At 40.0% G+C, this 17,671-nt stretch overlaps 1 protein-coding gene across 1 annotated transcript; it reads right to left on the bottom strand.

Moving 5' to 3' along the window:
* Positions 1-1,625: 1,625 nt before the first annotated feature.
* Positions 1,626-17,052, bottom strand: LOC120784969 (nuclear distribution protein nudE homolog 1-like). The gene is given in 11 exon segments (XM_040119159.1): positions 1,626-6,702; positions 7,122-7,267; positions 8,858-8,943; positions 10,130-10,206; positions 10,208-10,263; positions 10,266-10,396; positions 10,697-10,833; positions 11,810-11,958; positions 14,717-14,870; positions 15,761-15,903; positions 16,597-17,052. Coding segments are annotated over 10 exon segments (1,071 nt in total). The 5' UTR covers positions 15,847-15,903; positions 16,597-17,052; the 3' UTR covers positions 1,626-6,653.
* Positions 17,053-17,671: the final 619 nt, after the last annotated feature.

The following is a 17,671-nucleotide window of genomic DNA, read 5'->3' as shown; positions in this document are numbered from 1 at the left end:
TTAAATAATCTATTACTCACCTGTGTTTTTATCTCCCCCTCTAAAAAAAAAAAAAAAAATATATATATATATCAATAAACAAAAGGCAGATTAGGAGGCCCACTTGTTTGGCATATTTAAATTTGACAAAAATCGCATCTGAACCTGATCAGGTGAACTACTTTGCTAATGGTTTGCTGGAAAGACGAATGAGAATAGGTGAAGTGTTAACACATCACATGAGTTCATCCTATGCTTCTCTAGTTTTGGATGTACCAGCATGTGTTATTACACAGGTTGATTCCAAATTGTCTACCTTTATTTGGGGAAATAAACCTCACACTTTGAGAAAACAATCGTCATGCAGGGAGCCCAGAGGAAGAGCTATGAATGCTGTAGACTGTAGCTCCTCGGATAAAGTTTACAAAAAGGAAAAAGGAAACCGAATTATCTCCAGAGTAAAGAAAGTGTCTGCAATCTGATCCCCAGCTTAATTTTTTGAGTTTTTTTTTTTTAAGTGAAGCCAAGAAAAAGAAGTCACCATTATTTCCAATGTTTGCGGATTATTAACATAACATATAATTTATGTGAATTTAATATATTTATTTATATTTCAGGTAGTTTTAATAATTTCCACACAAAAAGTCGGTGTCTCATTTATTACCCAGTACGTTCAGGTCGCAGAGCTAAGCATCAGATTTTCTGAAAGATAAATACCTGCCAATCTTTATAAAACCCAGAAGGCTGTTTGATATCACTTTTTTTCCAGAATGCTCATAGATCATTTTAACAATCGGGATGAAAAAAAAAAAAGAAATAAAATAATTCTGGCTATTGCACGATAACAAATATTTTTAAACAGTTTCCTATCCAGGTAGCCTGAGATGCCATATCTGCTCCCTTCTTAGGGACTACACAAGAAAAATATACACACTGTATTGTATGAAAATATAAAATATTAGAGACATCAAAATATACCCGTATAACTGAAAATACAGTCTGAAATTTCGATTCAGGTTGGACAAATTGGGCATGGACATTCACCACCTTTGTTGGGATTAGAAAACAGGGGTTGCAGCTTTAAAACATTTATTTTCTCATCTAGATTGTGTGAAGAGACTTTAAGGGTTCATGAACGGCAGGAAGCGTCTTTAAATGACCTTCTGGGTTTAAAGGAAAAAAAACAAAAACACAAAAAAACACAACAAAAGGACAAGGTATGTATTTTTTGGAAAATCTGATGCTTCGTTCTATGTCTCAAATGTAACGGCAACACATGAGGCTCGACCCGTGGCTGACTTTATTCTTTACGCACTTCCTCAGAGGGTTTTAAGAATATCTAGAGAGAAGCTGAATGTAAAACTATATTTGTAAACCAACTGTTGTATATCCATTCGTGAGATTAGGCAGTGTGATTAAACCTCACAGATACACAACATATAATTATAATTACGGTGATTTGTACCATGGCTGCTGTGATGCAGGACTTTCTGCTTTTTGTGAACCAGCTAAGTGCGATTAAAACTGTTACTAAACTCTTACACGCCTGTTGTCTCAGTTCTTCCATTTTCTAAAATAAGTAAAATAAGTGACTTTAATTTTTTTTTTTTATTTTTTTTTATTTTTATTTTTTATTGTTGTTGTTGACGTTTCAAGTTTTATTGCTTTTTGGAGACGCATCATAAGCAGCACTGAAGATAGAAACAACAAAGAACAGAACAGGTCTTAGCACTTCATATATGAGCATGTAAGTACTTTTATAGAGTCACAGAAGGCACAAAAAAACAAAAAACAAAAAAAACCCAAACCCCAACAAGCCTCATTTTCCACCTCGGTTTTCACACACTGACCTTTACTGGAAAGGTCCAGTCGGCTGCTGCTGCTGTTAATTCACACTCGCCCTGAGCAGCTACTCGTGAGTCGATCCCGTCTACGGACTCAAGCAACTGAACCACAACCTACATATGTTCAACCTACGTTAGTAACCCTGCAGTAGAGTTACAGTTTTTAAACGCTAACAAGTCAATCTATTACATACTTTTCTCTTTTTTAACATAAAACACAAGTAGCCTTCACTGAAGTTTTTATATCTCCTCGTTAACAGAGGGAGTTTTCCAGTTTCACTCCTGGAAAGACAGAAGCAGAGCTCCGCGGAGGGATTCACTTATTTCGAAGAGTGTCTCCTCAGTCTAAAAGGTGCCTCCTCTACTCGTCTGCTACACCGACGGTGCAATCACGAAATAAAACAAAGTACAAGGCTCCACTGGCAGCGCCTTAATTCTACAATGTTCATTTCACGCCATAATTTAAAAGTACTGGATGGACTGAACACACAAATGGCTTTAGGCAGCGAACAGGCATTAAAAACTTGCAAACAGGTGCGAGCACATTCGACATACTGATGATTTTCTATTCTTACAGCCTTATCAGTATTTGAGCCTCGAACACCCAGAGGATGGTGCTGAAGCCTCCTCCTCTAGAGGACATGAATGAAATTTCAGGGCAAACTGCGTATTAGGTTGTGATTTTTCTAGTGTAAAGGGGGTTGGGTCTGAATCTGGCTCTAAAGCAAAGGTTAGAGGCTCCAAAATCCTCAGGGGACCGTGAACATGCACAAAGGATTTCACCGCAGTCTGGCCAGTAACGGCCAAGGGATGTCCCGGAGACCGATCCGGGAATATTTTAAAGGGATCCATACAGGCTCGTATAAACCTGATCAAATGCCAGTGCTTTCTCTACTCTACTCTTCTGTGTATTACCCACATTATGAGTCTTATGTAGTAAAACATCTGATCGTGTCAGGTCAGTTTCAGGAGTCACACTCTCCCAGTTAAACTTATGCTCCTATCAGAATAATAAAATATGGTTTTCAACTTAACTGTTTTGAACCCGTTTGTTTGTTTGTTTGTTTGTGAGAGAGAGAGGTGTCATTTAGGTAAATGTAAGTATCGGATTGGACTCAATATTAACGGAGTGTGATCAGGAATGGGGCCAAAGAACACTTTGGAAATTCCCGAACGACATCTACACCGCAAACTGGGACCAAGCCACAAAGGCGGCAGATTCTAGCTTCCTGTATTTCCAGTTGAAATTCTGCTTCCATCAGGCACATTTACAGATTCGCATGGAGTTCAGCGAGATAAAACCGCTCTCTCTCTCTGGCACTGAGCTCGGCCTACAAGGAGAGAAAGCAATCCCTCATTTTCAACAGAAAAATAATAAAATACCTATTCACAGTCCAAATTAATTTTCTTGAAACACCGCCAGAGTACCAGAACTCTTAAGAATGAACCATACACGGAATGAGTCGTACGACCAAGACTAGAAGCTTAACAAGGCTAAAAAGCGCTGTAGCGCCGCAGAGATGAGGATGGTGATTAGGGCCGGGCGGTGTGGCCTAATATTTAAATCACGGTATAAATTGCAGCATGGATGGTAACGGTATATATCACGGTATGTTTGTTTTTCTTAAAACCATGGCGACCACTGTCGTCGGACAGGATTTGCAGATTATCATTTTCTGCTCGTTGTCTGACCTTTTAAACGCGAACCCTGTCTCTATAATGGCATCGGTCTTTTTCACTTTACTTCGTTGTGTCCGGCGCTTTCAGCCATTTCTTCGTTTCCAAACAAAGCTCTCACATTTCCCAGACGATTCGAAGCTTGCTGCGAATCTTCAGCCCCTTTAAAACAGAGATCCCGCTACAATCGCCGACCCCTCATTATGCCGGCTTTGAGCGTTTACACGGAACCCAACAAAGCCGGTATAACGCTGCCCCCATGCGTAATTTAAGACTGCATGGAATCAGAGGCGTGATGTGTAATACAAAAGCGTCTGCGTCTGTCCCGCCATGCTGGCCAGCCCTTTAACACAGGCATCGATTTGTCTCTGTGACCACCTCCGCTTCCGGCACAAAAGGTGGAACAGTGCCCCCTTCCCCGAACTCCGTGCTCGTACATGTTATACAGAGCGACGAGGCGGAATAACGTCGCAATATTCCCGCCTTGAACAGGCTGTATAAAAGGGGCTTCCTTCTTCTTCTTTCCAGCAGACAAGGCACGATTTGAGTGCACTGCTGCCCCCCACTGGTGTAGTTACATCATGGCCACTTTAGATATGCGAGGGCTGGTCAGAACAGTATAGTCAAAACCCAGACTGCAGGGCAAATTCATACCGGTGTACTTTCTATACCATTTAAACCGTCCACCCCTAATGCTGATAATCTCTTCATCACTACGAGTGAGTCCTTTTCATTTTTGATTCATTGCAATAAAAAGATATTCATTAAGGCAGCTTTAAGATGCAGTACCACTGACGACCACAAGGTATCAAGCAAGATCCTTCAAACATTTCTCTCTTGAAATGCAAAGTAAAAATTTTCCAGACAACATTATGCTCTAAATAACAACATTAACTTTTCCCCAACATCTACCATAGTGATAAAAAAAACAACACTATTAAACACTAATAAAACATTAAGGCTTACAGAGATGTACGGCATGTTTGAAAGCATGTTTGCTTGTTTTACAGAGGTCTCAGCCTGGCACATTCAGCCGTGGTGTTTGCTACTTTCTTTTTTCCCAGGCTAGCGCAACCCAGTCTATTTCCCTTAGAGCATCTTCCCTCAGTAACTGCCAAGACGGCAGCAAGTAGTAAATCTAAATTCCACACTTCAAATCTCCCTCTTCAGAAATTTATGGGTGACAACACAAATTCAAAGTCTGTGTTCTTCTGCAGTCTATGACCAGGAAACTAATTTATCTGTAAAAAAAAAAAAAACAAAAAAAAACATTTGATTTAAAATCTTTGTGGACTACAACATTTCTTTAATAAGGGACTTTGATTCTCTTTTTCATTCTCTCTGTGATTAGTGGCACTTAGTCGCTGGAGTTTACCAGAAACAGATCTCACTTTTTTGCCGACCCATTCTTCAACAAATGCGACTGCGGAGGCATATTGGCCATCTGTTGGCAGTGTGGTATTATGAGGACAAACAACAAGCCCTTAAAAGTTTAAAAGTAGTATTTAAAACATTCTCAAAAACCTTCTCCTCACATGTAGATAAAAGTGCCCTTCCAGTATTAAGTACTCAAACGCCCTTAAGGTGTGTTCAGACTAAACAATAAGCTAATTTTCGCTTTGCTTTAATTGTGCAAGTTTGGCCACTGACTTTTCTTTTTTTTTTTTTTTTTAGCAGACTGTGTTTAACAAAAATCAACAAATGTGAAAGCACAGACACTTGTTGTAACTGGACAACAGGAGCGAACTTCCTGTCTGACACTGGTCTGAGCTGTGGCTCAGACGAACATACATGAACTCCAGTTGTCTCTCTCGTTTTCCTCCAAACTGACTATTTACAGTTAGGGCGCCTTCAGATTGTGCGATATCGACGACCTGAGTGGGACTGGTCTATTAAAATCCTGGTCTCTGCGTCAGACTTTACAGTATCAATTGAGGCATGTCACATTGTGCAGTGAATGCCCAGCAGCAGTCCAACTGTGAGAATTTAATTTCTGACAGTGTCTGAATTTTTCTGTCTTTGGTCGCCAAACCTCCGAATCGTGACTTACGCCTCAGACGGCCCACAATCGCACAGTGTAAAGGGGCTTTTAGTCGCTTCATGTGTCTTGGACAGATCAGATTGTGGTATCAAAAAAAGCAAAGTGTAAATACATCCAAGAAGCGGACAGACTGAAACCCGAATGGTAAAACCACCTCAGGAGCCTGTGAAGACGATACATTTTTTTTTTAAGCTTGCTAGCCGTTATCGATAACTTAATTGTTGTTTAAAAAAAAAAAAAATTTAAAAAAACAACTGCTGAAGTTCAGTGAAAGTATTATTCTTCTGGTGTTTTTGAGAGTTACTAAACAGCTTCAGCTGCATCACTGCCACTTTCTGGACTGGGGCAAAGCAGACCTTCATTTGCGTGTAGACAGGAAAAACCAAGACGGATGATCTTCAGATTTGAGACCTGGCTGACAGAGACGCCTATACGTGGCTAAGTGTAAACGTAAGAGTATTAAATCTCATCAAGATTTTGTTCGGATACAAGACACTTTAAATGACGAGTGTGAAAGCTCCTGCTGTTCCTGTACATACATGAGATGTTTCCTTCTGGAAATTCATCCTCCACTACAGTACACTGTGGGAAATACTGTGTAGTGCAGCTTTCCGATAATGAAACATTTTCAATTTTATTGGACATATCTTGGTCTCAATTCTCACTACCTAGAGCGAACCCACATCTGATAGTGTCTTTTTATTTACTGTATGTAATGTTAGGTTCACTTTGCATTCAGTCTGAACACACCTGTAGAGGGACTCAAAAAAAAAAAAAAAAAAGCGCAAAATACTTGGCGGATCCAACCCAAGGAGGTGAGGTGGTGACATGCAGCATGAGTCCAGTAAGTTAGTTCAAGCTAAGTGCGAGTGCTGAAAAGATTTGGGCTGGTAACAGACACCCCAGAGCATCCACGGTGACATATCCATCCGTTTCATCACCGAAGCTTCCTATTAGAGTCGTCCGTGTCCTGAAGAGGCAGATGGTGTGAAACCACCTGTATGATGTGCAACACACAGTACCGTTAAATGTTTGAGAGATCCAGGCTGGACGGATAGGAAGGGCAAAGCAGCTCAGAGGATTAAGAGTCGAGGTGGAGCATGTTTTCGTATTCACAGCAGCAGCTTGGGTCCCGCTCCGAAGTCTAACCTCTTCACCAGCCTGTTAGAACACAACAGACACATTCAGAGAGCTTCTTCCGTACTCCGTCGCTCCTCGTTTACTCACAGGACTCGAACATATTTTAAAGTATTACCACTTTTAAATAACGAGAAAACATTGACCAGTCATTGACGTGACAATATTTGGATGGTGACTACTGGTGCTTTTAGAAGATACTGATATTTATATAATTTATACGAGTGATCATTTGACAGCTTCTACAGTGGTTTTTGTGGGCAAAATTAACATCTTTCTTTTTGTCAAATTCCCTCTCACTTCAGTCTATCTGGACCCCCCCCTCATATTTTTCTCCTTTTTATAAACTTCAGGTTATGTAACATTTCTACTACTTTACTACTGTGAACATGAGTAGCTGCAAGCTGTCAACCTGCTGCACCGTGCAGGACAGAGCACCTCACCCCTTGTTGTAGAGCCCGTTGGTAGGATGGGTCTCTGAGGAGTTGTTCTGGCCCGCCGGCGCCCCCTGTCCACCTGCGTGACCTCTGCGATTAGCTGCCTGCTCGTGGACGTATTCCCGACACGATGCCAGCTTGGACTCTAGGTTCTATGAGAAATGAGGGGGGAAAAAAAAAAAAAAAGAAGGTTCAAATTCTTGTGTAAATATTCCGCTTCAGATGGTGTTCGACCACAGCAACAACACTAACAATAGCATCACTGTGTTTAATGTTTGATGGTGAGAAACTGATGCATCTGTTGTGGTGAGGCATCCAGAGTAATCTAATCTGGATTAGCACATAAATGGGAAATGGATGAGCCAAACCAAACTTCAACAAGACTAAGAGCCACACTAGCAGTTCTGTGAGACTGTAATGCTTATTTATAGGGGAAAAAATAAACTAACTGTTAAATGGATGAAACTCGAGGTTGAGATCTTTAGCAGCTGTGGGGAAGTAAATATAATAAAAGGGATTTATTATGTTGTGAAATTGTTAAGACAAGTGCATGGCAGTGTTACAGAGTTCATATGTATGAACAAAGTTCACCAACACCATGGATGTCCAAATTACACTGTAATCCATCAAATAGTTATTGAGACATTTCACTGAGAACTACAAATGTCAAGCTCATGGTGGCGTTAGAGGAAAAGTCATGGGATCACCTAAGTCCGCAAGATTCATCCTCTAAAAAGGACCACGAATGTCTGTGTAAAATCTCATGGTGATCCATCCACTGCTTGTAGACACAATTCACTAGAAAACTTGATGGTGTCACTAGAGAAAAAGTCAGGGGATCACTTGAGTCAACGGGCTTTATTCTCTGGGGAACATGAATGTCTGTCCAGAATTTCATGGCAATAGTTGTCTAGACTGAATTGGTGGATAAATCAAGTGACCCATCGACATCCCTGGAGTCACGTCACCAGCGTGGCTGAAAAGCAGAAAAGGCTGAGACCCAAAGGGTTGTATTGAATATTATAAGAAGCTTTTTTTTTCCAATCCTGTCGCTTGTTTCAGTGTTACGTTTAACATCTTTTTTGTATTGCATGCTATTTTTTGCTATGTTATTGCAATTTATATTAAACGTTTTCATTTTCACATGTCCATGTCCAATGTTCAATCGTTTCTGTATTTTTGGGACTTTTTTGCTTGTTTTTCTTGTTTTTGTGAATATTTGGACAAGTTTATTATGTGTATGTTGTTTCAAATGGGTATTACAGTGCTTTGTGCCCAAAAGTGCAAAAGTGCATGAAGTGCAGATGTTTTAACCCCTTCAATCATTTACGGTGAATGTTTCCAAGCCCGAGAGCCTGGGGAGAGACTGAGTCTTTGTTTGAGTTGTCCATACTGTGAAAAAACCAAGGAAATGTAAACCTCGCTATTATTACTAACTGTGCCTTTTGTGCTTGTTTGTACATTATGTTGGTTCTAAAAATCAGTTAACTCTTGAGCTCTGGGGAAGAAGCTGTTTGTGTGCTATTTAAAAAAAACCCCAGTGAGTAAAACCAGAAGCACCCTGCAGCGTCTCATGATGAGAAGTCACCATTTAATTTTAAAAAAAACACACACACACACACACACACACACACACACACACACACACACAGAGGCTGAACCGGCTGATTCATCACAATCAATACACATGGACTTCTCTTTGGTCCATGTACTGGGTCAAAAATCACAAGAGCGGCTCTTACCCCGACTTTCCTCAGCAGCTCTCCAACGATGTTCAGAGCCGAGATTCTCGCCGAGGTGGTGAGAGGAGTCCCTGAAAGGCTTTCGCCTGCAGAAACAAGCCAACTGATGAATCCAGAGACATTCAGTTTACAATGATATAAAACAGGAAAAAAAATAAATAAAAATGAGTAAATATCAGTAAATATCCCACAGTTTAGAAGTTGAAACCAATTTTTTGCTTGATAAATGACCTATACAATTAATCTATTATCAGATTTACCGGCGATTCATTTTCTGTCAATCAAGTAATTGATTAGTAGATTAGTTTTAGTTGACAGTCCCACGGTACTTAAGTATTTCAGTACGATATTCCTAGTTCATGATATGCATTCATATTTTCTATTAATATTAAATCATTTATTCATATGATCACATCTTCTGGAAAAAATTAACTGTTCGGAGGTCTGGATTTAAAAAACTGGATCATAAATATACTAACTGCAGCACAGTTTTACTGTTTGTTTGTTCATATCACAGTTCGAGAGATTCTGGCTCCTCTGCAACACAATCAGCAGCTCTCTGACTTTTTTTTTTTTTTTTTTTTTTTTTTTTTTAAATCGGCGCTTTTGATCAGGGGAAACATATTCCTGCTGACTTTTTGGTAATGATAAGTTTAAAAAAAGAAAAAAAAAAAAAGCATCACTGAGAGTTCCCAGAAGTATGTTCTTTCAACTTGCAAGATCCTTTAAACCTGAACTGCATAAAGAATGAGAAGCCGAAAAATAAATATCAGAGATGTGAGGTCAATGTTTGTATTAGTAGACCTGAAGTGATTTTATAGTGTTTTTATATTGACAATGAAGGGATAAAGACCTCTCAGCAATACTCAGAGGCTTCACACAGATTTCATGTACTGCTAAATGCTAAAAGGTGGTGATAACGGAGTGGTTACCTCAACGTTAGATGATCTATATTTTAATTAAAAAGTGTATATTGTTGTTGGGGCACAAAAGGGAGTAATGAGGAAAAATGCAACGCATACAGCAACAAGTTCAAAGTTATAAATGTTATAGTTGTAAAAAAGTTATTATTATGTCATAACTCAGCTTTATTGGCCAATTCAGAGGCTATGGTTTCCCTGCACCCTAGGGGCTGGTGACCCCCACCAGTCAGTACAGTCTATAGCCCAGAGAAGATTTGAGAATTGGGCTCTGACAACAAGTGTCACAAGTGGTCAACTAAAAACACACACAACACAAACTGGTCCAGTCACGACCAGCTGACTGACTAACCTCTGCTGACGGACGGCGGCGTGTGGCTGGCGGACTCCGCTGGGGCTCTGGACGTCTGTGGTGTGGTGGGGGGGGGGGGGGGAGTTAGAGGATGAAGATGTGCTTTTGTCCTCTGTCCTTTGAGGGGGAGAGAGAGAGTGGGGGTGGGTGTGGGCAGCGGAGAGGAGGAGGAAGAGGAGGATGAAGGCTCTTTGACAACACTGCTGAGGGACGGCTTCCTGTCCTGTACCTGCTGTTTCTGCTTCACTGCCAGTTCCTGCCTCAGGTCTATCTCACACGTGCGCACGCACACGCGCACACACACACGCACACACACAGAAATTATAGAGGAGAGTTACAGTCGTGCAGCAGAGACTTTTAAAACAACGTAACACGCCTTTATGAAATCAGCTGTCAGCATATGCTGACATAAACTTGTCAGCATATGCATTGCATGTGTCCTTTTGTGTCCTTTTAATGACTGTATAATTATTTCACCAACGTCAGTATCATATTTATTCTAACTTAAACATAAAATTCACATCTGTCCATTAGCTTTAACTAACAACAGATCACACAGAGCTCCACCTCTGGCTTCGTCCTTCAGTCTCTGGACAGACTCTAAGAGATTCTCCTTCTCATCCAGTTCGCTCTCAAGAAATGCATTTCTCTCTATGACCTGGTTCATCCTCTGCTCAAAGTCCTCCAGTGACATGATGGTCGCCCTGAAACACACAGCGTGCAAGACAACCAAAGGGAAACGTCAGTGGACGAGGTGAAATGATTCTGAGCGTTAGGCAGACATTTTCATACGTAAAGATCTGAGGCCGGCGCCGAGAGCTGCAATCTGCATGTGTTTAATGCCTGAATTTCCACACACACACTGCAAGTGAAGGACAGCACATAGGAGCACTTCAGTGGTTGGATTTCTCAGCTTGCCAAGTGTAGAAAATAGATGACACTTAGTGATCTTGACATCATAACATTTACCTCAACTGCAGTTCAGCTGATAAAATGTTGCATAGGAGTAGTTTACTATTACTGCAATTGGAGACAAGCAAACCTCATGGAGAAGGAATAATAGATGTAATAAGATGTTCAAAATAAACACAAGCCTCTGCACACGGTGGAAAGAGATTGAGGGGTGGGGTACAGCAGCAGAATGCCTCAAATCTATATCAAACGTGTCACAAAACGCCTTAGTTGATCTGGCCCTCACAGTTACCTTCAGAACTGTTGTCTTGATAGGATGCAAAAACCTTTATTTACCTCGTCTGAATTCTAATCCATGTTGATCTCTTATTAATAAACACTTTGTTGTATAATTACCTCATAGAGCACGAATTTTATTTTTCTGCAGTCTTGCTAGTTTTGCTATTTGTACTGTACAACTTATACTGTGAAAAGGCACCTGGTGGTGAAGCAGATAGGGTGAATGTCCTTCAAAGTTAAAAAATTAATAAAACAGTAATTTTCACAGCAAGGGAAGAGCACAGTGAGACTTGTTAAAGACCATGCCTCATATGCTTTTCTTTTACTTCTCTTTAGTTTTACAATCATGACGAAATATTGTTCAATCAGATCGTGAAAGCCATATGGTTTTTGTTCAATACATCAGCAAATTAATTTCTGAAGCAAACTTGTACAATCACAGAATTTTCCCTTCCACTTCTTTAACTTCAACTCTGTGCGTGTCCTGACCTCTTGGCTCTCTCCAGGTCATCATTGGCCTGCTCTAGCTCTCTGATGTATTTGTGAAGATGGTCTCTGATGGCCGTGGTCTCAGCCAGGTCTCCCTCCAGGCTGGAGATCTGCCGGCAGGCCTCAGAGTGCTGCGTCTCATACTTCTCCTGGCAGGAGGCCGACCATTGTGTCAGGAGAAGACAAAATATGAAAAAAAAGAAAGAACAAAATACGAAGTCTGTAGAACAGCAGAGGAGGGAGACAGTCACTGACTAATGATGAGCTACTAAGCTGAAACTCCCACAAAAATTCAAGAGGATAAATTTCAACTTCAGGGCATAATTCCTAAATAGTCTAAAATGTCCCAAACATTTAGTTAATCCAAACATCACAAAACATGATAATTAAAAGAATAGTCAGCTGATGAAAGCTGTTACATTAGCTACTCTAAAAACTTCATGTGTGGTAGCTCCTTCCTAGAAACAAAATCCTCTGGTGCACAGGAATGTGCAGTTGTGTGCGCTTCCACAGAAAACTAAACAACAACAGAAGAAATTGGAATAAGCAGAACCTATGTAACTGCTACCAGTTTGTTACTGGCTTTCTTTTAACAAAATGACATGTTGAGTGCCAGATATTTGTACTTATTTGTCTTATAATGGTAAATATTCTTGGTACTGAGCTTAAAGGGAGGCATTGTGAGGCCCACAGGAACAGGTATCATACCACATGACACTGTGTCAAGCTTCGGCACGTTTTAACTAAATTCCATGAAGTCTCTGCATACTGGACATACATGCTGTCTAAGATAAAGCCCTTTTACTGCTCTGACGGTGAGTACTAGCCTTTGTCAACTCCAGCTGTGAGTTTCTTATTCACTTTTTACATGGATCTGAACCGAATATAAACAATACAACTATTTGTTTCCCCCATTTTGACAACACGACTAAAATAGACCCTAAACCTGACACCAAAGCCAATGAGTAAACATCTAAATCTAAATCTATTATTTTAGCTTTCATAAACCTTTTTGTCATCGAATCGCTGAGGCTGTTAGATCTCAAGTGTCGGGCTGTGTTTACATTGCTGCCTCTTTGGATAAAGTGCTCCTCTACACCAATAAAATAAATATTATTCTTATTATTAGTGTACACTCATTTGCCAGTTACGCCTTGCCATAAAAAAATGCAGTCTAACACAACTGTCTTGAATTAAATCCTACCTTTATGAAGGATACATTGTTTTTCTTTAAGATGTTTTAGCTAGGTGTACCTAATAAACTGGCAAGCGAGTGTCATTACCAGTTGTATGTCATTATTGTTGTTGTTGTTGTTGTTGCTGGAGCTGTAATTATAATTATTTTGTGATGGAGCCTTCCAATTCCTGTTGGATGCCTGTTTATTCATTTTTTTTAGTTACCAACCTGAGGAGGAACTCTGATTTTTATTTCCCTTTAACCACTTTCAATCTTTTTCCATACCACATATCAGCTACACTGGTACATCATGCGTGCATCATACATTTTCAGTGTGAGGCAAATACTATGACTGCAGCCTTGTAATAAGTATTAAGGTTTTTGGGACAGTTTCAGTGCTTCTATAATTTCTTTATAGGTATTCATACCAATACTAACTAAACTGTCTTTAATTAGATTCATCATGTTAAATTAAATATCTTGGAGCCCATGGTTTCTTCACACTGTAATAGGCAAACTGTTGACTGTGGTTAGCTGATGTTTGAGTTGCTTTATAAATGAGGATTGATGTTAGCTGTTGCACATTGTTATAGTAATATTAAAACAAGCTCCCTACAGTTTATAACAGATCTCTTGACACCAGCCATGAGGGGATTCGGACCAGGGAACTGCTCATAGTGCAAGACATGCATGGTGGAGGCCTCTGCAGATGGCATTCAAACTTTACCTCTGACCATCATTCTGCCACAAATAAAAGAGTCTTAATTCTCCTGAACCATGACTTAATCTCAGCTGAATATTGAGTCAAAGTGCAGCTCAAGCAATAATAATAATCCTCACAGCCTTGCACTGAGGACACTGAACGGAGCAAAATCAAGGCTTTAGGACTGAAGTATGTAGCAACCAGTTCTTACAAACTTTATTTCCATTGGATATTTTTAAAGCTTTTTTTATTTTTAATTGAGCCATTGTCCCTCAGAATGCCATTTAACATGCCTACTATGTTCAAAGAAGTTGGATAAACATTTTTTTAAGAGAAAAAAATGGGGCGACTAAACTATGACATTAATGGAATGGGTCTTAAGGGAAGTACTGCCATCCCCTCCAGACACAGATTAAGCAGGAGGCATCAGCTGCCTTTTTCCACTCTGAATCAACCCTCTGTGAAAGTATGTGCCTGTGTGTATGTCTTAAGAGAAGGGCGCCAGTGAAGCCTATTCACCACAGGCAAACAGGAGCCATAAAACGCAACTACTATCAGCTGATAAATATGGAAATCCCCAGTCAAATCAACTTTAATGGACGTTCAGTTGGTTGAATTTTTTTAAAATAACTTTGCAACCCTGGACAATCCTGATGCAGCAGTTTTATGCTTCAGTAAAGGCTATAAATGCATGTTGAGATGCATACAATTAATTGTATTACAGATGATTCTCAAAAGCTTCAGGGAGGGTTAGGACGACATATGACAAGACTAGCACAGCTATCGCAGTGCACTGCGACAGAATTGCTGTATTTCCTAACTATTCAACCATCCACAGTTGAAGTTTCTCATTTATTTATCTATCTCAGAGTTTGATCTTTGAGAACTTTCTCTATAAACTATTTCTGAACAACCTCCAGTGCTAGTGTCTTGGTTTTCAGTGACTTGATGGTAGTCTGAAAAGCTGGGATGTGCGATACTGGCATTTTTGATAGTATATGAAAGGTACTGATAATGTCCTCTGTACCTTGTAGTTTTCCAGTTCCATGCGAAGGCGGTTGTTGGCAGCAAGAAGCTCACGGTTTCGCGCCTCACACTGTTTGAGCTCCGTCTCCAGCTCCACCTCGTAGTCCCGGCTCATCTGCTGAAACTCCTGAAGCTCCTCTTGAGCTTCCTCCGCACTGAACACACACAAACACGGAGAATAAATGTCATATATTACGTTATTTTTAACAGTGATTCAGTTTGCCTAATTAATTTGAATTGTCTGGTTTTAAAAGAACACAGCTCTCACTTACTTTTAACAATCAGAACAAGACAATATCTAAGAGAAAGATTTGCCAGAATTATTCTGAACTAGACCTGTTTGGACAAATAACATAACTTGACCATTTTCCCACCAAAGCACAAGAAGCTCTGGCCATTATGAATTAAACACAAAAGTCTAAACATCACAGAAATGTGTTTAATAGGAAAACACCTAGAGGTTCTTCGTAGTTTTTCTTGCAGGAGTGTCTACAGACTCACATTTCTACAAACTGAACTGGAGATGATGAAAAGTTATTGATTATTTTGAAGTTTTAGTACAGAGCCCGAGAAGTTGAAAGATTAAATATTGTGCGTGGTAGTTATTATCTTGTTGGCACAAGATGTTAACTTGTTCAAAAAAATATTATATAACTTATGTAATTTATATAACAAGTTAAAAAATATATATATCATCTTTCAGTACTTTAGGGGCTCTGGAATTTATTCGTGGAGGGTATTAAAATTTTTTTTTGATTGAGGTTGATTCAAGGTAAGGAACACACATATTAAGATATGGTCTATATGGTCATGTAAAAATGCAAAACTAGTGGTATCATTCTTCAAGAAAAGACAACACTGCAGGAAAATTAACCAAAAAAACCACAGGATTCTAATATCATGATACAGTGTAAATATATGTCCCAACTTTATTACGCATACACAATTACAACAGTTAAGCACTTTTGACGTGCGGGGGAACCGCATGAAGAATTAGTGCAAACATATTCTTTTCTGTTAAAAACAACATAAACGGGGGGGACACCTCTGTTTGTGCCTGGCAGCCTGTTCCTTCCAGTACTCCAGCTCCTCCTCCAGGGACCCAAACTCTGGAGGTTCTGGATCCCCCATCTCCAGCCCGGGTGGAGAGCCGACTCTCCTGACGCTCACCAAAGCTGGTCTGGGGTTCTATTAAAACAAAGCATTTAGACAAGTTCCAGTCGGAAGAAATTGCGTTTAGAAATCGGACTATTTATTGTCCACGTTACACCGGTTAATGGAAAAATCATAATTTTCACGTTAATTTGGCAAACGAGTGAACCATCAAGTAGCTCTATGTTTCAGATGTAATCTCATTTTCTAGATTTTGGTCCTCGTCGACACCACCGTGTAACAGTGTGCTTAGTTAGGAAAGATAACGGGAAAATCAGAAGAATAAGTTTCAGCCTACAGTAAATAATGTTTCTTTGAATATAAAACGTATGCCGAATTGATGAATTGACTCTAAAGATTCGTAAAACATCTTTAAACTTGGTCATATTTAATGAAATGCAACCCAAGCCACATCTGAAGTAAATTAGTTTTAATATTTATATGGAGTCTTGCCACAGCAGGCGAAAATAAAAAAAACGGGAACATAGGCAAGAGATAACGGGTAACTTATACCCTCATGCAGTTTCTCATTAGAAACACCTGCTTTTATAAACATTGGAGAGGATTAGCTGAAACTATTAACTACAAAACTCTAACAACACAGTATAACAAAGTCAGAAGAATGTCATTAGCTTGTAAAGTCAACTAAGTTAGCTAGTTCAGCTAACGGAGTTTAGCGTTAACCATTTAAATCCCAGCCCAGATAAACACATTACAGCTATGACTTACGTTCAGCAATTAGCTTCGTTCGACGCAATGTTAACCACTTTTTTCTTTCTCTAAATCCTCTCCATGCGCTGGTATTACTGCCGACAAAGTTTGTCGGTTAAACTTACGGTCGTAACGGTGAAAGAAAACTATTGAAGGACTTGCCCGGAGTTAGAATCCACAAAGTTGCCACTGTCTCGGGAAGACGTCGAACAATACATGTTGCCATTCATATTGTCCAGACCAAATCACCAATCATGAGTTAGATGACAGCCTCGTTACCCGTTGCCATTAGTCAATTTGTCTGTCCGTCAAATTTGGATAGGCGGGATCAGGATTGTTGTCCAATCAGAGGAGAGATATCAGTGTAAGAGGCGTATGCGCATAAATCTGGACAGTCTAGACGTTTTAATGGATTACCAGAGGCCGGTGCTGCGTTCTGGTGCTGTCGGAAACATCAGAACGTGTGAGCACATAATTAGATGGCGAGGTCTGATATGAGGGGTTTGACAGCTGCTTTTAACTTCCAACGTGACAACGAATAGCTGCAAAACCATCACGAAGACACACAAAACAACTACAAAGAAATACAAAACAAAAACAGAGACGCATACAACCAAAAAGAGACACCAAAGTACCGCAAAGAGACGGTGACTAAGAAAAGACACTAATTGACCATAAGACACACAAACTGGCTACAAAAATGAAAAAGCGCAAGAACGACACACAAAACAACTACAAAAAGATATAAAACAACCACAGAGACGCAAAACGATCACAGATGGAAAATTTCCACAGACAGACGCAAATAACACAACCCTGTTTGTGTCTCTTTCAGTCCGGGGGTCCTACAGGGCTGGGGGGACTTTCTCGGTTTTTCTCACGGTCTGTCCGTGGTTCTGTGAGCAGCTGGTGTAAAGGTAATGAAAAGTAAGTTCCTACAGAGCAACGGTCCAAATGTTACTGCACTCAAAGTCGTCCATTGTGTCAAATGCCAGGCCTGTGAAACAATAACAACAACCAGGCCTCCATAGGTAGCAGCGTTTCAGCGTATTACACTCATCTAAACACTAACTTCTTTATTCAAAGCATAGTT

The sequence above is a fragment of the Xiphias gladius genome, chromosome 3 (genome assembly GCF_016859285.1).
Source record: "Xiphias gladius isolate SHS-SW01 ecotype Sanya breed wild chromosome 3, ASM1685928v1, whole genome shotgun sequence".
Lineage (NCBI taxonomy): Eukaryota > Metazoa > Chordata > Actinopteri > Istiophoriformes > Xiphiidae > Xiphias > Xiphias gladius.
Note: the sequence above shows the minus strand (reverse complement) of the source record. Positions and strands in the feature narration are given on the sequence as shown.